At 50.7% G+C, this 23230-nt stretch overlaps 1 protein-coding gene across 1 annotated transcript in view; it reads right to left on the bottom strand.

The window, feature by feature from the left end:
* Window positions 1-23230, bottom strand: part of Ais (DExD-box helicase 52) — a 59057-nt gene that overhangs the window by 23149 nt on the left and 12678 nt on the right. Inside the window, exons 6-11 of the mRNA XM_077671405.1 lie at window positions 20085-20165; window positions 18167-18353; window positions 14083-14149; window positions 9675-9887; window positions 5813-5903; window positions 759-1035 (exon numbers count right to left, since the gene is read on the bottom strand). Of these exons, the coding sequence (XP_077527531.1) occupies window positions 759-1035; window positions 5813-5903; window positions 9675-9887; window positions 14083-14149; window positions 18167-18353; window positions 20085-20165 (916 nt within the window). The remainder of the gene's footprint in view (window positions 1-758; window positions 1036-5812; window positions 5904-9674; window positions 9888-14082; window positions 14150-18166; window positions 18354-20084; window positions 20166-23230) is intronic.

Below are 23230 nucleotides of genomic sequence, written 5' to 3'. Positions count from 1 at the left end.
CGCCGCTGCAGCTACCCCACATCGCGCGGGTGGTCTCCGCGACTGTGTCAGCGCGCATATGGCTTGCGGGGCGCGTTTTTGCGGTGAGAAAACGCCCCATGCCGTTCACGCTGATGCCCGCGTAGACGATTAGGCTCCGACAGAAACAGTGCGCCACCCGTGTATGCACGCCACACAGTTTTTAAGCAAGGGGCTCGCTCAGACTCCGCGGCTCGCTGCATCCGCGGCATCGGGCGGCCCGTGTTGCCGTTTGCGTTTTATTGAGATCCCATTTCGGCGCTTGCGTCTCCCAAAATATACCTCTACAACTTAAATTTCGTGCCTAGTTCTCCGTGAAACTTCGTTACATTGAAATTTCGGCAAACGGGACTTCGTTACACAGAGGGTGAAAATACATGGTGTGCATACACTTGAAGTTACGAAAAATTCCGTGGTTCGTTACATCGAGGGTTTCGTTACATTGAAGTTCGTTACATCGAGGTTTAACTGTACCTGACGTCGCAGCACTGGAGCATTGCAATAAGCGGTTTATTTGAGCATTGAATGCATACGAAAGCGGACGCTGCCATAGTTGTCTATCATTACACCCAATATATTGTTATAAACGGTAGCGTTATAAGACTGCATTGTGCGTCTTTACAAATGCCTGTCTAGAAGGGGGATGCGGCGCACCTTGTCTATTATGCCGTCATGCCCTCTTCGGATGTCGCACGCTCCCTACAGTGCCCCCACCCCCCTACGAAAAGCAGCACACCCACCGACACGGTGCACGTAGGAGACCACGGAGGGTGGCACGTCATAGTTGATCACCAGGCCGACCCCCTGGAAGTCCAGGCCCCGCGCGAGCACCTCCGTGCAGATGAGCACCCACACCTGCCCAGCACGGAAGGCCCGCACCACGCGGTCGCGCTGCGCCTGGGGCCGCTCCGCATGGATCACATCCACGTTGATGCCGTCGTAGACCAGCTCTGCAAAGAGCTCCTTCGCCCGCTGCTTGCTCTGCACGAACACCAGCACGGGCGGCTGCAGCTGGCCCTGCGCAGGGGGGAACGGGGTCAAAGGTCGAACCGAGAAACAACTCAAACATCCCCCGCTGCCCCCGATCCGCTGCGCAGTGTAGAACCAGTGAATTTTTTTTAACAATAATGCCACAGTCCAGTCATGCGACGAGGGATGGACACAATTGCAACTCTGCGCTGCTTGAATCTCTCTGAGCTGCCGTCGAACAATTGTGGCGTTAGTGTGGGAGCACCACCCAGCGGGTGGGTCAGTGAGCTATCACGGTGGGTAGCGGCAAGAACCAGCAAGGGTAATTTTCATACGCTGGACGATTCCACCAGTGTAACCATCGTCTGCTAGGCTGCTCCCACAAGCACAACACGACCACTTCCGCTGGCAATCAGACTCCTGTATTCACTGCCAAGAACAAGACAAGATGCACATGCAAAATCGATGCCACTGCCCTGCAATGAAGGTGGCCAGTTGACTGGCAGCAAAAGGGGTTGTGTCGTGCTTCCAGAGCAATACGGAGCTAGAATCAACTGTTGGACCAATTTGATACGAATGCAGTGATACCAGTCCTGTCATGATAACTCAACTGCAAGACAGTGAAAAACCTTGTAAAGCAGAATGTGATCTCACAGAACAAGAAACCACGGGGATGTGGCTGGACATGGCAATTTTGCGATCAACACAAGGGTTGCACAAAAAGGACCACCTGCCTGACTGATTCAATATAAATGCAATCCTACCAGTCTTGTCACCATAGCCCAAGAGAAAGACAAGAAAACACCCCGTATGGCAGAGCGCAGTACTGCAAGAAAAAGAAACAGAAAAATGCACTCGTAGAAGATTCCAATCATGGTCACCCTTGCTACAGCATAGCTAGGACATGCTTCATCATGTGGCTGTAAAATGTTCTGTTAACAGCAGGGCTACAGCACCGCAGCTGCCGAGACGTGGACACTGTCCTGTGATGCCTCTCGAACCTAGAGCAGACCAGCGCTGTAGGGGAGGTCCCCAGCAGGGCCCACGTCGCCTCGCTAGCTTTGCCTAGACAGCAAGGCTTTGCCTAGACGCTAGCTTTGCCTCTGAAGCCTGGCCTGGTCCAGACAATGGCAGCCGAGGTCCTCTGCCACTTCCCTGTAGCTACTGGCGAGGCCCTGGTCGAAACAGCTGGTGGCTCTTTGGGGCCCCATTCCAGGTCGTGGCATGCAGGCTCTCGTTCGAGTTCTGGATGATGCCATCACTGCGTCACTCCACCAGGGCTTCATCACAGGCTCCAATGCCTCGCACACGAACTCGGGCCGGCTGCTGCGGTGAGGTTCCCCGTTCCGGGCCAGGTCCTGGGGCGGTATTCTCGAGTTTTGTCCCTTTTGCGTCCCTTTCAAAAGTGTCCCTTTTGGCGAGCCCCGATTGGCTAAAAGCAAACAACCGGAAGTGACGTAACACAAGCGCGGCAAACCTATTGTTAATCTTCCTTCATGCTGCCAACGTCCACTTGCTTAACCGGAAGTACGTCACGATGAAAGGGACGCAAAAGGGACATTTTCAAAAGGGACAGTTACGAGAATACTGCCCCTGGTTACGCTTGCACCGGGACTCCCGTCCCTCGGGATGAAGGTCAGGCTTGGCCACCTCATGGGTCGATGGCACGCATGGCCCACCGTGCTTGAGGCTTCTCAGGGCACAGCCGTAGATGACCTGTTTGATCCATCTTGGGTGAGCCTAAGTGTTCCCAGAGGAGCACGCAGCATAGCTCCCACCTGCTTGTGCCTGTGGCTGACGCAGTCCTTCTTCGGGACCTTTATGGAACCATACAGAGCACCTTCTCCTGGGGCATGAAAAGTCCTGCTGTCTCCACCCGAGACATCTGTGGTGGTGCATCGCAGTTTGTGCTTGTCCAGTGGACGCTGAGACACACGCACAAAGTCGCCGCCGCCTCCACCTCCATCTGCCCAACTTTGCAGTCAATGTTTTCTGGCACACCAGCGTGTATTTGGTGGGCCACCATGTGTGCCCTTCATCATCTGGTTTAGGGCCAGTAGAACAGCCCAGGCAGAAACATGGTCCACCACGAGACCAGTGTACATCCCTATGATGCAGAAGTTCCGACCTCCGATTGGAGCGCCAAGCCAGCAAGAAATGCCAGCAGTGCAAAAGCGGCCAACACAAACTCGTGGCGTGTTTGGATGTTGTTTGTTTACTCCGCATCCAGGGAACGTCGATTGCACAAAATCCCCCGCTGGCTGCTCGGTTGCGTTTCGCATACTTTAAAATTGGTTTAAAATACGTTCCAGGCTATATTTGCCGCTGGTATTTTGCACATGATGTAATCTCCAAAGTTATCTCACCTTCAAAATTATGTGTCAGTACCCCTTTAAGGTAGCATGTATGTCGGTAGTAAAAGCGGGCGCAGCCTGAATGTTGCTAATGACAATTTACAACCAGCGTAAGAAAGGCAAAAGCAAGGAACCCAGCACACCACTCTAACTACGGCATGTGCAAATGAAGCGTTCTGCATGCAGTAAAATCTCAATGATACGAATCTCGCGGGACCGTGAAAAATATTCGTATCGTCCGAAATTCGTACGAACCAACACAGACCAAAAAATTGAGCACTAAAAAAAGTTTTCATTTATTTCTTTTCTTACTTTTGCGTGAAAAAAATCCATGACATTTTTCTGCATTTTTTTAACCTCCATGTCGCCGAGTGGTCCTTTCTGGACTTTCAGCTCCTCACTCACGGTGCCCAAGCTCACTACAGGAGCGTTTTAGATGCGACACTGAGAGCATCTCTTGTTGGCAGCTCTGTCCTTCCTGCGTGCGTCCGTCGGCGGCGGCGGCGTCCGCACTCTCCTCCCTCACCCCTTCTTCTCCGATAGCAAACACTCTCTTGCGAGGGGCATTGGATTGTATTCGATTGGATTGGCTTGGATTGGATATGGACTGTGTTGGATTGTGTTGCGTCACAGCCACGGCAGACGCACTGGCGCCGGCGCGTGCCCAGATGAGAGCGACTCTCGCTCAACATCTGTAGGTGTGCGGCCCAGCACGCTCTCACTCCACCGGTGGGCGGCGCTGCGCGCGGTGCTGCGCATGTGCAGTACTCTCTCTCTCTGCGGTCTCCTCTCCTGCGGGCGCGCTGCGCATATAACTGGTGTGCCGCTCTCCTGCGGCCTTTCGGTCGACGGTTGCTCTCCGCTTGCGCTTGAACCCCCCTCAGTGTCGCATCACACCAGGGTTCCCGCGAGGGGAGGTGGGCGTAATTTTTACACAAGATTTGTGTGCATCGGCATTGCACGCGCAATATTTTCACGCCCACATCGGTGGCCAGCGGCCACCTGTGCTTCGGTCGGAAAATGACGCGTGATGCTCGTGGCAGTGGGAGGAGCCTGACGAATTGCGCCAATGGGAAGGCGTGCGCCTCATGCTGGCAGTTTCAAAGCGCTCGAGGCAGCCGGCTTGCTCCGCCAGGGATGTTTAGGCTTAGGCCCGGCACGTATTTCATGGGCGCTTTCGCTAGTGGGGCGGATGATGCTTTATAGCACCATTTGCACCCACATTATTAGCTCATTTACTGCACGAGAAACTTTGTGTGTGCTTTGATCGATATTTTAAAAGAGCGGTTAGAAGTGGTTGCTCCAGCACCCAGTGCCACTTCGCAACTGAAGCCGCCGCCATGTTGCCGCAGCCGTCCACGCCCCGCGCTGTGTGTGGGTGGTTTCGCGACGGCGTCAGCGCGCCTGTGGAGTGTACGGCACGTTTTGGCTAGCAAAAAACAACAGCACGGCCATTTCAGGAGAAACAGCCACAAAGAGGGGAGAGAGAGCCGACACGTCGTCGTCGCTTGCTCACTCGACAATCGGGCGCCTCGCCGGCTCGTTCGTTCATCCGCCGGCCCACGCAGGTCCATTCGTAAGAGCCGAAATTTTTCCTATTGCAAACAATGCAATTTCGCCAGGACTTATAAGAAATTCGTATTATCCCTAAATTCGTATCACCCAGAATCGTATCATCGAGATTCCACTGTACTGCCGCGAGCCATGCACAAGCCCTCTGTGCAGTGATTGCATGACCACAACATAATCACACAAATGCAAGAACGGAATTGCCTTAACAGAGCAGTTTGAAATGTTCACATTCGATCTTTTCGCATTCACGAACTATCTTGAGATGTTACAAGCATGACGCACATGTAAACAAACACCGCGCTGCGCGTATACGCAAGTGGCATCCACCCCGCACAAACATCCTCTCGTAGAAAAAAGTATAAAACGAAACAACCTCACTTAGTCCGTGCCGGTAAAACAGGACTCTACAAATCGTATAAATGCCACCAAACAGTGATTGGGCGCAAAACCCAGAGCAAACTGCAAGGAAAACTGCAGTGAGCGGCCCTTAGCGTTGTTAGGGCATCTGCTCTGAAGAGGTCAACAAAAATGGCAGAACTGCCGTAGGCCTGCAGGTCAGTCTGACCAGCAGGCCTACGTAATTGCAGTTATAGTCACTCCGCTTGCACATGTTTGTTCAATTCTCCTAAATCATGGCTGAGGCTCGGGCGCTGCGGGTGAGGAGAAAGTAAAAATGAGGAAAGCAGCGGAGAAGGACGGAGCAGTTGGCACTACCTTAGTAATTTTAGGTGTTTTACTTGCCCCATGCTAGCCCGTTTGTCCTGGCAAAAGGGGGGGGGGGGGGAGGGGGGGAAACTGTGGACTGTTTTTTTATATATGCTGGCTTCAGGGAAGTTTCACAACTGGTGTGCATATGGAGCAACTCTGAAAGGACAGGGCACACAACTCTCAAACCGCACCTCTTTGACGAGTCCTCGCAAGGCCAGCAGCTTCCCCGACTCGCTGCCCACAAACTGCAGCTTCTGGTCCACAAGGTCCGCCGCTGCGTTCCTGCACAGAACAGCACCGCTCAGATACAGGGGGGGGGGGGGGGCTCAAGCATTGCACTAAAGTGGAGCAACAGTTTGTGATGTTTAACACCCTGAAGCTACACCTTGGCAATGAGGTTAACAGTGTTAACAGCGTTAACAGCGTTAACATTAGTTAACAGCGGAGCTTTTCAACAAGCTGTAAGCTCGCTATTGCTGGACGAAATACCAAGACAGTGCGAGTACTCATTAGTGCGTGCATGCGGTGACTGCCGGACATTCCCGGCATGCGAAGTGGCTTTAGCAAAAAAAGAAAGAAAGAAAACTGGCAAAAACCACGAGGAACGAGAAAATGCGGAGTACTCGTAAGTGCATGCCTCGCGGTGGCCGCTCAGTCCCCAACTCATGCAGGTGGCTGTAGCGGAAACAGAAAACCTTCAGCGCTGTCGTAAAGCGCTAGCATGCTTGGTATGAGGACATGACAATATCGATGCATACGACGATGACTACTACTAGCGCAGTGCAAAGCAATGATGGAACATGTAAATAAACAATTTCAAGCCTGCACAAATGCGTGGTAGTGTGTTTTCAGTGCTCACGTGCAGGAAGATCCTGCAGCTTCGATATGGTTCAACCCTTGTGCAACTCAGTGCAAGCTCTGCCAGTTAGGTTCATGGAAGTCTACAATGCCGAGGATGAATTTGCATGCACTACTCGCCGCGAAGACAACAATGACGTCTTCAATGCACATGACGACGATTACTAGCACCACAACTATGCAAATATTAAACAATGATACTGAAACTTAAAGGCCAACTGCAACGAAATTTTCGTCCCCCTTTAATGCACTGTTTTCCGGTATTCTTACCTTAAAACGTGCGGTACATGAAAAATTTGGAGGCCCAAATATGCAGCACTGTATCAAAAACAAAGATCAAAACTTCTTTTTTTCCATACTGAACCTGGAAAAAAGGAGCGGCCATTACGGCTGGCCAAGAGTGACGCTCCACTCGGAAATCGAGTGCCAGCTGATTCTCCCACGGCTGCCCGCGAAAAGACGGCGCACGCTCGATGTGTTTCCGGTCGTCCATTTCTTCAAGAACTCAAAACATTCACGGGTTGGAAAGTTCGTGCAAACATTATTGCTTCACTGTCAGCAGCTGAGACGTGCTTATAATATCCTGCTAAAAGGTAAACATGGCCATCGCAAGGAGTCAAGGCACAGCTGAGAGCCAGGAAATAGTTGCACCAATGCAATGTTGAGCACTGAATGGGGGCCGGCACAAGGCATATATTGGCAGTGGTGATCGAACAATTTTGCGTTTTTGAGGGCAGACAAAAAAAAATAAAAGAACTAAGTTGAAAGGAAAGCGCCGAAACATGCCGGCTAGCATGCAAGAATTCTTTTTCAGCGCACATTATCCAAGCTCAAATCCAGAATTTTATTATTTTTTATTACACGGGCAGTTTTGTTCCCGTTAGCAGGTTGCCCGAGCCAAGTGTTTAGATTATGGCACCCGCCTACATAAAAGGTCATGCAGTGACAAAAGCACTGCAGTGCCTTCGCTGCCGTCATGAAACAGTGACCTTACCCGAGACTCAATGCTGCCTGCCTTGTTATTACACATTCCGCCAAATATTTTAACATTAGCATATCGTAATTCTTCGTGTCAGCAGTTAAAAATACCAAGAAATTGCTGAGCGCGCACATGTGAGCGCAGGCCTCACAGAAACCGCCCGGCAGTTAACAAAACCAAGACAAGGCCGAACGCTCGTGTATGGGTACCTCGCAACGAGCGCCCAGCATCACCGGCACACGTTTGCCAAGCCTAGCATACCCACTTAGGGAGATCGGCCAAGATTGTGGCGATCGCCCAGCAGTTAAAAAGACAAAAAATGCCGAATGCCCAGCGTCCACAGCGGACGTTTGCAAGCCAAGCATACACAGGGCCAAAAAAAGAAACTCCAGCATTCGCTGTAATCATAGCAACACTTGCTCGGAATGAGAAAGACACGTCATAGCGTACACCCCTTCAAGGTGATGCCCAATGATTATCGCTTCCAAAAAAAATGAGGGAAGCTTACACATGATAGAGTAAAGGCAGTTGTAGCAGCAAAGCAGAAGCATATTGGCTGCAATCGTGGACTTAACCTTCATGACGGTCGTGAAGGCTGCGTACAGCTTCACTACTTTCAAGTCTCGCACGTTAGTGTGAGCTTCCTTCATTTTTATTGTCCTAATCGGTGAGCAAAATGTTGCCAACAGCGGTTAGCTTTTATTCATTTTTCACAAAGTCGGGTAAATTGAATCTATTCCGTGCAGTGCACCGCGTGCTGTACTTGTTCGTGCCCCGACCGGCCGCAACAAACAACAGAGACAACCGCGTACCGCCTCTCGTCGGCCATACGCGCGCCACTCGAGCTCTCTCGACTGGCCACGACCATGCAGTGCACCGCAAAGCCAGCTGCCGCACTCGTTCATGCCCTGTGCACACTCGTAGAGCAGGCCAGCTGCGAGCTCGCAGTGCGCCGCACAGCTGCCGTAGTCGTTCGCACGCCCGACACACTGACCAGCTGTGCCAAGAGTGTATCGCCTTGGATAGGCCGTACTCGCGTCTCGGGTGCTCCTAGAGTCCATCGAGAGAGCCTGCCGCACTGTCGCAACCATAAAATCAGCCCTTGTAAAACTGCCATAGTCGCTCGCCGCCGGCAAATCGCCTCACACCGAACGGCGGGCGGACGGCTCCGGCACTCTTCGAGTGTGCCCTTTTTGTCTCAGCAACCCACAACTTCTTCATCTTCTCGCATTTCAAAAATACGTGAAAGCAATCATTCATACAAGATGCACAAATTACGCTGCTCACTTACTCATGTGGGGCCGCATGTAAGGGGCGACTGAGGAGAGACAGAAGTCCTGACTGGAAGTTCACATCTGGAAGTTCACCGCAGTGACAACCAGTTGTGGCGACACTCCACTAGGTGCTGCGTCGGCTGAAGTGACGTGTTTTTGAACGGTTCTAATAAAAGTACTGCGCGTGTGTGGAGTTTAAAATTGGGTCACAAGAGACTTTAGTGGTGCGTACCACATGTTGATACAGAATTTGGGGCAGGCAAATTTTCGTTGCAGCCGGCCTTTAACCACATGTCCAGAAATGCTCACGTACAACAGCTTCGCCATTCAAGTGTCGCACATGAGTGCAAGTTTCCCTGAATTTTTCCACTGATTACAGATTTGATAATAATGATTGGTACGGCGAGATTAAGTCGGATTAGGGTGAATTATGGATTAAGGTAGGGAATGATATGAATTAAGGTAGAGATTAAGGTTGATTAGGAAGGATTATGTATGGTAAAATAGCGTGGCTGCTCCAGAGCCCCGTCTAGCGTCACTAAATAACCTACGCTTAAGAGTATCACCACTTCATGCACCTGGAAGCATCTGGGGGCCATTTTGTTTCTGACCTGCAGTGTTGCCATCTCTCCCAACCAAACCACCGCCGGTTGTGACGGACAGAGTGCGACCGGCCGCTCTAGCGCCCGGTAGCAGACAGAGAGAGAGGAGAGGCGCCGAGAAACAAAATGGCTCCGCCCATATGTAAACAAATATCACATGGTGCCGACCGACCAATGAAAATCCTGGCGGCACATAACAATGAGAAAAACGGGTGCCGATACTCTAAACGCCCTTATTTAGTGACGCTAGCCCCGTCAGAATAGTACGCCAGGCGGCAGGCACTTTCGGTGCGCGCAAGTGGGAACGTCTTGAGGAGCAGTGGCCGTGATGGACGCTCACCGGATGCCGACGGTGAGGGTGAGGCAGGCGTCCAGGTGCAGGCGGCACCAGGCCTCCACCTGGTCCGTGGCCGTGGCGCTGAAGAGGGCGCGGCGCAGCCGGGCACTGCCGCTGCACGCCTGGCACACCCGGCCCAGCTGCTCCCGGAAGCTCCGCACGCCGCCCGCACTCTCAAACAGCTTGTCCGACTCGTCCAGCACCAGCCACTCCAGCCTGTACGCACGGCAGCAGTGCGGGGGTTTACACTTCCACTGGCTGCACTGGCGCAAACAGTGCAGCATATGTTCATTTTTTTTTTACTGACAGCTCCAGTAGCCCTCTGCACTGGCCTACACAACACTACACTCATCTGCACTGGTTCAGGTAAAAAAAAATGCCTCCAGTGTGCCCCCCCTCCCTGCCGCGATACTGCATTCCAAGACAGGTACCACCCAGGCACCTCTGGCACAATCTAGAACATTAAAGGGCCCCGAAGACAAAAATACCAATTCGTTTAATTTGTATTTTTATACCTGTTCACAAAAGACGTTTCTTTAGCGAAAGAAAACCACAAATGTTGGGAAAACTTTCAAATTTAGTGCCACTGTGACATAATATTGGCAGGAGAGATATACTAATAAGGGCTGGCAGTTTGTACTAAAAGCACAGTTATGAGTGCATTAACACCAAGTTAGCATTCAAGTGATACAATCGAATGGCACAAGGGGCGCCATTCGGAAGGGCAGAGCAGTGATTCATGGGCTGCAGCGCCGTTATCCGCTCACTGCTACTACCCCTTGCAATTCAAATTTCCTGCCTCTGCAGTGCTCGCGCACCCCCTGCCTGAAACTGCACCAGCGGGAGCTCTGTCCTTTTTGTGCTTGCTTCTCCTCCTGCACATGCAGGCAATCCACTGCCACGTTTTTCCCGCTTTTTATTGTAAAAGTCAACCCAGCGAGCATTCCTAACTAAATGAACGCGGGTGCTGCCGGTCAACTGCTTATATTTTCCCTCAGATGTACCTACAGTTTCCCTTGCGCCGAACAGCGGGGAGATGTATGACAAGCGCCAGCGGTTCACAAGGTTCGATAGCTTACGACTACAGTTGAACCCCTTTATAAGAGACACATACCGGGGAGCAGTTTCTGTCTCTTGTATGAGATGTCTCTTATAAGCAGGGAACCAAGTTTTCACTTAATAATTAGACCCTAGTTCAATGTGGGCACCGTATGACTAAAATAAGCTCGAAAGAGCGCTACAGACGTTGCAAAAGGCTCATTCTAATTTATGTTTGGCCCCCAGAATTTATGAAGCAGCTCTGAATCTTTGTTTGCTTCGTGACTGTACTTACACTGTTTTTTACAACCGATTCTGCAAGCTTTTTTTCCTTTCACTGTTTGTGGTAGATGGATCGTAGATGTTGAGTTGACAAGCCTGATGAATAGCCAGAGCGCACAGCTTCTTCCGCTGTGTGCTCAGGCTATTCATTACGCTTGCAGGGCTCAACATCTGCGATGCTTCTTGATTGGGAGCTACGCGAGTGGGAGAGCGCGCATGTGCAGTCGCACTCCAATGGATGGCAGTAAGCTTCAACCACTTCTGTAAGTTGCATTTCCATTGGCAGGGCTTCTCATCGTCATTTCATAGCTGACTGAACCACTGTGTTTGCTGAAGGTATAATAAATAGTGACTGCAGGCGTCTGTCGTCCACCTGTGTTTCCACAATGGAAGCAACTGCAATTAGTGGCTGGTGGCACTGCACCTGAAGTTTAAATGTCTGTTACAAGCGAGACTGTTGATTAAAGTTCAAGGATGACTTGTCCCTTATAACCAACTGTCTTCTACATCCGATGTCTGTTATAAAAGAGGTCAATTTAATGGGAAAGATAGGGCAGCCAGTCATGTGGGTGAATAGTGTCTCTTATACCCATTTGTCTCTTACATCCATGTCTCTTATAACGAGGTTCAACTGTATATAAACCGCTTGGCTTTCCAAGCCTCCAGGTCACGTCGCTACGACGGGACTCCGTTACGACGGTACGTTGTGGGGCTCTACTTGGGTCCAGCGAGCGGGCTACGAAGGCAAGGCGAGCCCCTGACCAGCTGACCAGCCAGCTGACCAGCACCAGTACATTCCTCTGTCCCCAGAACATCTCAAAATGCCCACTTCCACCAATGCGCTTGTGCAGCAATCCTGATTACACACCTGTGGACCCTGCTTCAGTCGAGTCATGCCCTAGCAAACAAGCGCAGCGTTAAGACATTTGTGGCAACAAATGGCCAAGCTAACCTCACATCTTCCTGCCACCCAATAGCCAAAGAGCACGACTATCTCAAAAGCCAGTGGATCGGCGACAAAGCCCTTTCTTGGGCTATACCATTCTCAACCAAAAAGAAGGCACTTTCTGGTGTCTTCTGTTACGTGCCCCCCCCCCAGATCTGTACTTGATATCAAAATAGAAGGGGATAGAGGGAGAGAAGCAGTATCAAGAAAGCGTCATCTAGGCTAGACATCACAGCACAAATAGCTGACGCAGACTAACGTCAGATGTAGTCAGGTATTGGCTTGCCAAACAACATCATTTGTGTCAGAGAGACATTAGGAGCACTCTGACACCTCTGATTCTTCAGTTCTAACACAAAGTTCTGCATCCTTTAATGTTCCTTCAGTGAGAAATGCAACAAATGCATCTTCAAAACTGGATGAAAAATCTATTTTTGGGAAAAACTCATCTTAGTGTCTATAGATAGTATAGATGGTATTCGTTGGAAAGTTTAGCGGTCAATTTCTTCGCTTGGCAACACCGGAAACGGCCACAGACATGGCCGATGCGCCGCGGACATGGACAAGTACCGGATTCTCGCGGAGCCCAACGTAACGAGTGACGGCGCACTCACACGGTTGCATGGAGGAGGAGAAGAGAGGTGCCTGATCTGGGGGCCGTGCGCACAACGTCGCTTAGCAACAGACGCTTAGCCACAAATATGGCGGCGCACTCGCATGGTTGCTTGCATGCATTCCACGCCATTGAATACCGGCCATACCGTCCCATACCCTAAATGCTCTAAAATATTCTTTACTGGCATGCATGGTGACAAAGTTAGTTTAAGTGGCAAAATAACTGTGACATTTATGTGCCAATATTATACCTGTTTCCCAGGACAAGAAACAGCCATCTTCAGCCAGGGTGGTTCAGAGTTACCTGACTGAAATATTAATATCCACCAAGGTCATGAGCCCACGACACTATTCGCTGCAACTCGCATCTGTAAGATTTCAAAAATTTGGCTCAATTTCCAGCGCAGTTTCAAGTGCAGTATACACTGTCATATACGCCTCTGTATGGCTCCTTCACCACATCACACGCAAATTTTGAACACGTTGAAACACTGCGCAATATTGACGCAGACACGGGAACTGGAAGCATTGCATTTCAGGACATTTCAGCAACCACTGCCATCCAGCTGCCTTTTTAATTCTTCTACACACAGATCTGCCGAATTTCCAGGCCCAACAAGATTGAATTGGAAGTTTGCCGAAGCTAATCTCTCGGTTGCAGGAATTAGTCACTGGGCCACACAGTGGAGTGGGGGACACACAACAGAGTCTGTTCAAACAAGGCGAACAGGAAGTAACCAGAAAAACTGACCTCACCAGCAAACCTCTTCTGCACTGCTACTACAGGGAACAAAAGCGCGTGCAAGTAAGTTCAATAACGTCGTCATTTGGGCAACTTGGTACACGACTTGATGAGTTTAAAAGCGCTGCTCGAAAACGAGGGCCAAAAACATGAAGGGACACAGGGTGCACTAGGCGGGTTGCGTAAAAGAAAGGTAGCCAGGCAGAAAAAAAATTAAAGCCGTTCCACTCAATGTGAAAGCTGCCGGGAGAGCAGAGCAGCGATTCACCATAATGGGCTGTAGCACCGTTAACGGCTCACTGCTACCACCCCATGCAATTCAAATTTCCCGCTTCCGCAGTGCTCGCACACACCCCCGCCTGAAACAGTACCAGCAGGAGCTCTGTTCGTTTTGTGTTGCTTTTCCTGCCAAACGGGCCAGCCTTGCACTGCCACTTTCTTTCACTTACTACCGTAAAAACCAACCCAACGAGCTTTCCGAACAAAATGAACGTAGGCGCTGCCGGTTAGTTACGTGTACTTTGCCCCAAACGTACCCTTAGTTTTCTTTGCACTAAACTACGGGGAGATGCATGACAAGCGCCAGCAGTTCACGAGTTTCGAACGCTTGCGACTATATAAACCACTTGACTTTTGAAGCCTCTGGGTTACGCCATGATGACGGAACGCCGTACGGGTCTACTTGGGTCCAGCCAGTAGGGGAGCCCCTAAAGTGCTCTGCACTTGAAAGGGGGGCAGGAACAGTACTTCCCTGCCTCCCCCGAGAGGAACTCGCTGTGGACTCTCACCGGTTGAGGGTCAGCAGGCCGGCATCTGTGAGGCAGAGCAGCCGGTTCGGAGTGCACACCAGGATGTCTTCACCAGCAGCAGCAGGCATGCGGGCAGAGAGAGACGTCCACTGTCAGCGTCACATCACAACTGTGGGGCCCCTTAGGGCACTCTCCCGCTAGTCTGCGCCCATACCTGAGGCACCAAGCCTGCCCCCCAAAATGCTCTCAAGGGTCCCAGGACACTGCTCTTAACACAGCTGCTTTTAATTTTTAAGCAAACTCCGGGAAACTTGCCAGTCTTGCTGCTTTTTTCTCTACTGATTTCAATAATGCCACTATTTTTTCACTTGGTCCATTAGTTCCCAAGATAATTAGAGATAATTAGTCTTTTTTAGAGGAACAATAGACAAAACAGTGACAGTGATAGATCACACAGGTGGAAGTGGGCTTCAGCCTTTCAGAGCAGCTCTCAGGGAGCCGGAATAATGCTGTTTTTTTTGGAGCAGCTTTTGAAAGACAAACATGAGTTTTGGAGCAGTGTAAGTATATGTGGGAGCAGATTTCAAGAGCCAGACATTTAAATGCACTTTTTAATTTCTCATAAACACACGCAAAAAAAAAATTAAATCGGTCTTACTCAAGATTTGATCCATGCTAAGTTGACCGCATTTCTAATGAGTTAGGAAATATACCTTCCAATAATTAAAACAGGACAGCTCACAGAGCAACAATTAAGAGAAAGATAAAGATAAGCGATGCTTTGAATAGCTACATTCAACTAGGCTTTAGACAAAATGGAAATAAATGTTCGTGATATCAAGTGCCATCACAGTTACGAGAGACATTCCAGAGAAGACCGGAAACAGGCAAAATGGTCCCCTTTTCACCACAGCTGTTAAAACTTTACCTTCATTCTACCCCAAACGAGACTTCAGTCTAGACTAAACGAAAACGTTACTACAAAAAATGAATAGAAGGAAATTGGGAGAAAAAGAAGCTAAGAGGAAACAAGATATTTTGATGCATTGCATAACTAAACCTGACTAGACTCCAGCGCAATTAAAAGTAAATGCTGATGTTCACAAAACACAAGAAAAAAAAAACCCCGGGCCATCTCCCGTAACGTGAAACCTGGGGAGGGGCGAAGCGTGCAGTGTACAAGTGTATTCTTGGCACCTTGGCGTTTTTGCCCACGGAGATGAAACCGTTGGGGGGTAGAGGCAGACAGCTTTGCTGTAGAAGTCTCTCGTGTCTGAAGCACGAAGCTCTCTAGCGCGAGGCGGAAACAAGTGTCTTGGTGTTATATTTTGGTACGCGTTACGTTCGAGCGCGAGGCGTAAACAAGTTTCCCAGTGTTTTAGTACCGTGACCACATGAAACGACGATTACGACGACGATTACGATGATGACAACGACAGGAGACGCAACAGCCCCAACCCCTAAGGGGCTTCACCCCTAAAAGATACCCTAGAGTGTCACCTGTTCAACTAAGTATGCATGCTTCTATCAAGGTAAAAAACACTGTGCAACTGCGTTGTGTGTATCTGAATCATGAAAGTACCAGTGCTTATCACCTTTTCCATGAGCGTGGAAAGTGGGCTTACTAGAAAGACACACCTACTGAGCCGATTCCTTGCAGATACCTGCTTAGCTTAACAGAATCTCGCCCTCTGGTTCGTGCCAGGGCTGTGCCTGTTATCTCATCCTGTTCGATACGGAACAGTGTCACCTACCCTATGTACTGGCAGGCACACTCGCGCAGTAAGATAAAAAGGTCTGGGTTCCACTGAACATTAAAATTCATATTTTGCTTTTGGCAACAAGTGGGACAATTGGAACGACTGCTGCTGACGATGCATGCTTCACGGTGCTGCGTGCTATGCGGTAAGCTGCTTTTATGGGCGAAAATCTGCGCACTGCTCGCACCACAATTTGGCTCCCAAGTCCTGCCAAACTGCAACACCACTTGAAGACCTCACGAGTGACTTAGAGTGCAAGTCCATTAAGGAGTCCACCGGAGCACGCCATGTTATGAAGGACAGCTGAATGGATGAGTCCCTACTGCTCCCTGCGCAATGCAACTGGCACTGATCATCATCTCACAGTTGCCTCACATTTTTCGGCACCACTTGGGAGTACTTTTGGCGAAACATTGCCTTCTGGAGCAGGATGGCACAGGAAAAGCGAATTGGCGCAATGTTACGCAAACGGCCCAGCACTTCCGACTCTGGATTGCAAACAGTGCCTAATTTCGTGTTTCCTAATTTGAAAAGCAAGCTTTATTTTATTATTAAGTTGTGCTCCGAAGTAAACGTTCAGCAGAGTAGTTCAGAGAGAGAGAGAGAGAAAAGACTTTATTGACTAATAACGGTCCGGTGGCGCCGATGGCATCATCCGGGCCAGCCCTAGGAGCTTCAGGTCAGGCGTCCGGCGCTCGGCCCCAAGGGGCTCGCGCCGCCTACCCGCTGCCTCTCCAGGGCCTCCCGGACGCACTGGACGACTAATTTCTGGGTGTTGTAGTCTGACGAGGTGATAGCTCTTCGCACTGTCACTGGTAGCTGTCGGATGCTTGAGGGTGCGGGGTCTTGGGGTGTGCACTGTAGTATGTGGGCCAGCGTGCCGCGAGTGGCGCGGCAGACGGTACACGCGGATGTCTCGTAGATTGCGGGGGCTATGTGGCGGCCCAGTACTGGTGTGAGCACAGAGTCTGTCTGTATTTGGCGATAGAGGGTCCCCTCGCTTCGAGTGAGGTTGGGGTGTGGGGCCGGGAACCGTCTCCTGGTGTCTCGGTACCACCGTAGTATGGTGCCATAGTCTTCTAGTGGTGTAGGTAGCAAGTAGGGCGCATCTTCATGGGATCTCCGTCCGGGATTCAGGGGCATGGGGGGAGACCTCGCCTGGGGGGCCGCCCGACTGGTGAGTTCGCGAGCGGCCCGGTCCGCAGTGATGTTGCGGTTGCGGGCGCGGTCTACCCCGGGGGCCTGTTCCTCGTGTGCAGGGAACCATTGCAGTCTCAAGGGTCGGGTGGTAGAGCCTGGAGCGTTGCTGAGAATTCGTGCCGCGATTGCCGCCACAGCGTTGGTACCGTAGTTGCGTATGGCCGATTTTGAGTCACTGAGGATGACTGCGCAGCCGGGGTCGGTTGCGGCGAGGGCGATGGCGATTTCTTCTGCTTGCGCCGGTGTACTTGCTCGGAAGCTGGCCGCGGTGACTGTGACGCCCGTGGTCGCTGTCACGACCGCTGCCGCGTACTGCCCGGGTCTGGCGTGGTATGCGGCCACGTCTACGTATCGTGCACTCTCGTCGTTGGCATACAGTCTACTGAGGGCTCTAGCCCGGGCTTTCCTGCGAGCGTCGTGGATGCCCGGGTGCATGTTCTTCGGAATGGGCGCGATGTGCAGGCGGCGAATGAAGACCGGGGGTAGGGGTTGTGCTTGCGGTGGGGGATCGTAGAGAGGGCGAAGTCCTGCTTTGTCGAGGATGTGGCGACCGGTGGGCGTACAGATGCACTAGAACGGACCGCCTCCTTGAGCTGGGTGTGCACAACACACTCGCCGAGATTGCTGAAGCCCAACGCATGAACCAGCTAAATCGCCTCTCAAGCAGAGTAGTTCAGTCACTGGCCCTAGCTAGGGTCTGCGCTCGTACTCTTGCCCCTGAGCTTCAACGCAGCAGAGGTGCTCACATGGCCCGGACTTTGAAGCGGAGTTTTACAACAGGTGCGTAGGTTGTATTCACCAGCGAGGCACGCATGCAGGCAACCATGTGAGTGCACCGTCACTGGTTACGTCGGGCTCCGCGGGATGGCGGTACTTGTCCGTGCTGGGCATATGACGTGTGTTGGACGTTCTGAACTCTACCTCAACGAACGCAAAGTAATGCCTCGACTCCAATAAAAGTGCAATTAATAACATCTTCTGTTGACACCACCGTTGAGAATCGGGTTGAATCGAAGTGACACAACCTGCGCATTGTCCGGAGCACTTCGGCCATGTCCGCGGCAGTTTCCAGTGTCGCCAAGCGAAGAAATTGACAGCTTAACTTTTCAGTGAATACCACCTATACTGAAACACTGCTCTCACACCAGGATGAGAGTACCCACCCAGCTTGGCCTGGGCCTTGGGCAGGCGCGAGCGGGCAGACGACAAGTTGCTGAGCAGGTAGACGCGCAGGCCCGTGTCGCGCACCAGCTGCAGGCACTCGCGGTGCGTCTGCCGGGCCAGCTCGCGCGTCGGCGACAGGATCAGCGCACGGAAGCCGCCGCCGCCGCCACTTCCCACCACCGGCTTCTGCGGGAGCAGAGGGGGGGGGGGGGAGAGATGCAAAATCAAAGATGGTGATGGGCACTGCCTTCTTTCTCTGATATGTGCACACAGGCAGTGCAGAGCCAGTCCCGCAGAAAAAGGATAACAGATGAGAAATAAAATGGGCATGTGTTTCGGTCAACCCCCCACTGCGGAACCAACAGTCAGTTCCTCCACCACAGGTGTCAGCAAAAGTGAAGAAACGGTGCTGAAGAAACAATCAGCATGGGCCAATCAAAGGTACTGAACAGAAAAATTGTGCTTGTGCTCCGCTGTCTGCACAGCGCACAGTAATTTCCGAAGAAAAGGGCAAGTATACACGGGACATGGTCGAGGCGCTCCAAATTGATCGTCTTAATGACAGCTGTTTCAGTATGCCTTCAGTCTCACTCTTGGAAAAATAAATAAGATATCTGGGTCAACACATGCAGCAAGCAAAGAGCAGAAAGATAAGTGTTTCACATCTGATTTTATTAGCCTTCCTATTGGATGTATCAAGGTATATATGTCATTTTTCCTTGCACAAAGAAGCAGTAGTAGTAAACGCTCTGTCCTGTCGTTTCTTTAGTGATTGCCCTCATCCTCATGCATTGTTAACAGAAAACTGCGTCAACCCAAAAACTATAACCATCACAAAAATGCCCCAGATATATTAGGGGTCAAAAGCACAACACTGGCAAGGGGTTGTGTGTGTGACAAAGCCAGGCTAGGTGTGGCCCAACTCACAGCAATTTTACATGATCTACATCTGGCATTTGACAACTGTGGAGGAGAAACGAACATCCCAATTGTTTACCTATCAAAGGTGCTTAAATTGCTTATTCCATCCCAAGCTTCCTTTTAGATTTCACAACTATTTTGGAGACAAAATTGTTCTTAAATGGCTCCTTAATATCCCTTGGTATTCATCAGTTTGCCCATTCTGAAAATCATCATCAGACATTGTAAAAGTAACCTCAGGAGTGCCCCAAGGCACAGCCTTGGCACCAATCCTGTTTTTTTTTAGAATTCAATATTAACGTGCGCTGCATATTTGAACGAAGGACACAGATGCCAAACAGTGGTGCGCAAACTAGCAACTGGTTTATTGAAAGCTGTATCATTGTAAGCATGCGATGGTGAGTGTACAATCATTTTGAAAATAGATTAAACATGACATCTTCGTGCGCGTGCGCTCATGTGCCATTGGATTTTTCTTTCTTCATTTCTATCTCCCTTTCTGTGAGTGCCATTTTTCACCGACCCTGTCTTTTGTCCAAACATGCAGCGCACAACAATACTGATTTCTAGACTATACCAACTAGCCCCTAAACAAGCCTTTGTTCACATTTATTTTCTCTCGTAACTGTTGACACAGCTTGTAATATTGATGCTGCAGTCTGCATAGTCGCTGATGACTGTATTATTTATAAACTGATAAGCAACAAAGACGATCAGCCTGGACTTAAACCAGGCTCTTTCTAAAATACCAATTGGGTGCAAAGAATGGCAAATGTTGGTTAACGAGCACAAAAACGGTACACACGACAGTGAGTAGAAAAAAAAGAACCACCAGTCAAGGTTCAACAAACACAATTAGAAAGGGTTTAAGAATATAAATATTACATCAGCAAAGGTACAATGGGAGAGCTTAAAGAGATTGGACAAACAGGACTTGTGGCTGTTCTGCCCCACTCAGAAAGCAAGCCCGTGCTCCATGCCCCCAGATGTGCTCACCTGCAGTTGTGCTATGACTGGGATGAGGAACGCAGCAGTCTTGCCCGAACCCGTGGGGGCACAGCACAGCAGCTCCCTCCGCTGCACAACAGGGGGGAGGGAAACAGAACGAGCGTACCATTGGCGACTCCCCTCCTCTGCCTGTGCCTCAGAGACACTCCTCCTTCGACTGCACCTCTTGAAGGGTGAGAATGCACCCTCCCGCTCCAGGTGGGGATGGTTCCCCTTTTCTCCCTTCCCTAGCGCCTTCTACTGACCTTGCACAAACCCCCTTCCCCCAGTCGTTCTACATTAAATCCGCTTATTCCTCCTGTGCTGCCATCTTTTTCCTTCCACCTCTTCGTCGCCTCTAATGTCCCGGCGTTCCAACTCACCCTCACCCCAAAGGCTCTCTTAATGGCCTGCACTCATCTTCCCGCAACGGGTGTGCATCTCTGCAGCCCATCACAACATGCCCCATGGTTTCCAAACTACATGCCGATTCCGTCCAGTTGCCTGCAGATACCCTTGTGTGTCCTTGCTCTCAGGCAACCCCGCCCGTGCTTCAAAGTGCAATTGCACTGCCTCGCGTGTTGCCGTTAAAAACCCTCCTTCCTGATCTCCAGCTTTTCCGTCCGTTTCTATCCTTTTTGCCTACTAAGGGTAAGTAATGCATCTCGTATATGAAGTCCCCAAACAACACCAGGTGTGGGTGGAACAAGTCGTGTGGCCCAATCCGGCTCTGCCTGGCATCTACACCGTAGCGGCCACACTACCCACCACATGGAAAAGGAAACTATGCTGCATAACTTGGTGTAGCACGACATAACCGACTAATACAGAAAGACACTTGTGCCTGTTATGCTTTTCCGTGGTTGCCCATTTATTGAGCCACACGAAGCTATGGACCACCAATGCCAACCAGCCCAAACTCAACCTCTGCTCAGCTATGCTGGCTCCCAATTTTCACTCCCGTGCAAGCTGTCTTGTGCACACACTTGTGCCCTTGTTGCGCTGTCTCTAGAGCCAGTTTTACTCAGACGGGTCTCATCTGTCGTAAAAAGAAAATGGGGGTGCAAAACTTGGGGACACGTAATTGAAGAGCTAGCCTGCAAAGGCCAAGTGGATGGTTGGAGCCACTGGAAAGGGAGGCCGACAGACAGGGTTAGGTGCAGGTTTAACCAGGAGCAGAAATAAATGCCTCTACCCAGCCCCGCAGAGAAGAGCCACGTTCCGTGAGTAGACACGGCAGCCCACTCGCACCTCCAGCATCTCGTGCAGATTTGGGAACCTTGGCAGCTATTTGTGTTTTAAAAAATTGAAGCCCCTTCCAAGTAACGAGAAAGATGATCAAAACGTGAAGCTTTCTCTGATGAAACCCGAGACAAGTCAAAGTGCAAAATCCAAACTGCTTGGACCATGTCAGAATGGCTTCACAATGCCAGGGACCCAGGTGCGATTCCCACCACGAGAAGCGGTTTCTTTCTTGAGGCGCTAGATGTGCCTTCGCTGATTCTCATCATCATTCTGTGAAACTGATTGCGTAAAGTTGGCTTTCGTTTGGTGTTATGATTTGCGGCACATGTAAGCACAGAAAGATTCACTTTAAGAAAAAAAATTTTTACTTTTCTTTCCCAGAGGAGGTTGAGAGGGACGTGAAAGCTTTCAAAGACTAAAACTGCATCACAAACTTCAAGGAGCCATGAAGAGAAAACACAAGTTTGGTTCATTCGAAAGATTGCCTCGTTAGAACCATAACGACACCACTTATAACGCAAACTTCGCTCAAATAAGCTACATAATTAGGAAAAAAGGAAATGACCATGAGACCCACCAGCTCATTTTCCGCAACAGAACCTGTGATGTCACTTGAGAATGCTCTGCGATTGGCGGAGGCCGGCAAAAGCAAACGCATGTTAGGCAGGGCTTACAGTTTGCATAGCGAGCTAAATTCCCATGAAACATACTGCACATTCTTTTTATGACAAAGAACGGTGGAGTAAACGGTTGAAGTTCCGAACAAACACGCAAGCGTGTATGCCGATGCGTACGAAACTACTGTTGGCTGAGCTCGACATCTCGCCGTTGCCACCGTCGCGCAGACGAATTTTCGGGTTCAAGGCTCTTCGGGGCCAACGAACCGTCCCAGCACGCACAGCCGCGACCTTGCTTGGTATCGTAATCCCTTCACAGGAGGTTGGCCGTCATATCGCCAACCAGCAAAGGTAAAAATAGAAACAAGTGGAGTAAGGAACACCGAGCAGCAACGAGATAGTGCCACTCGTCGCACAGGTTTCGGTATGAAGGTCTCTTGCTGCTATCGCTACGAGCTCGTTTACAGTTTACAACCACTGAAAACTTCAGTTTGCTCGAGTACTTTACAATGAAATTTCGTTGCTGTGTTTTGAAATACCCATGTAGTACGGGCCAATCGTCGAGGGAGTGCGACATCCCCGCCGGTGAGATCTCCTTTCATGTGCTGCCCAACGACGAACCTCGGCGAAGCAAGTGGCTACGTTTTGTGAACTTTGCAAACGGAGGAGGAAGAGAGCTAAAGGAAGTACGAGTGTGCTCGCTTCATTTCCGAGGAAGTGATTACGGCAGGGATCCGGACATGCTGGCGCTCGTCGCCGACTTCGTCAAAGCGCTCTGACCTTGGGGAAAAAATTGCCGTACACACCGCGCATTGACGCTCGAATCTTTCTGGTCGGAGCAGAGCTCGAGCGAACGGCTTTCCATACACGACACCGGCCAACTGGCATAAGCGATACTGCTACTGAAATTGAAAATACGGCACATGCGTACCAGTCTGTTTTCGTCCGTCACGACGGGGCTGACGAGGCAGCGGTGCCGACGGCTGGGCGTTCGTCTGTTGTGGCTATCGCGGAATGGTCGCTTTCCCGTCCACCGCGTATCCCACAACTCTTGCCGCTCGTGCACTTGGAAGCATTGAGCGTTCAAGTGGTGTGAGGTTGTTAAATGCAAGCCCGAGCTCCTCGGTGAGAGTTTTGTTCTCCGGATCAGGCGATTCCATGACTAGGGCTGCGGGTGCACTAGGTTTTACTAGTATTTTTAAAATGGCCGGCGTCTCGGTCGACTCCCGCGTGTGGGTGCTATATGGAGTCGACATACTAAGTATCTGTTTCATGGACCGGCTCATGTGACGC

Source organism: Haemaphysalis longicornis, unplaced genomic scaffold, assembly GCF_048455015.1.
Source record: "Haemaphysalis longicornis isolate Haplotype H1 unplaced genomic scaffold, Haemaphysalis longicornis Haplotype H1 scaffold_5, whole genome shotgun sequence".
Classification (NCBI taxonomy): Eukaryota; Metazoa; Arthropoda; class Arachnida; order Ixodida; family Ixodidae; genus Haemaphysalis; species Haemaphysalis longicornis.
The sequence above is the reverse complement of the archived record's forward strand: the minus strand, read 5'-3'. Positions and strand labels throughout refer to the sequence as shown.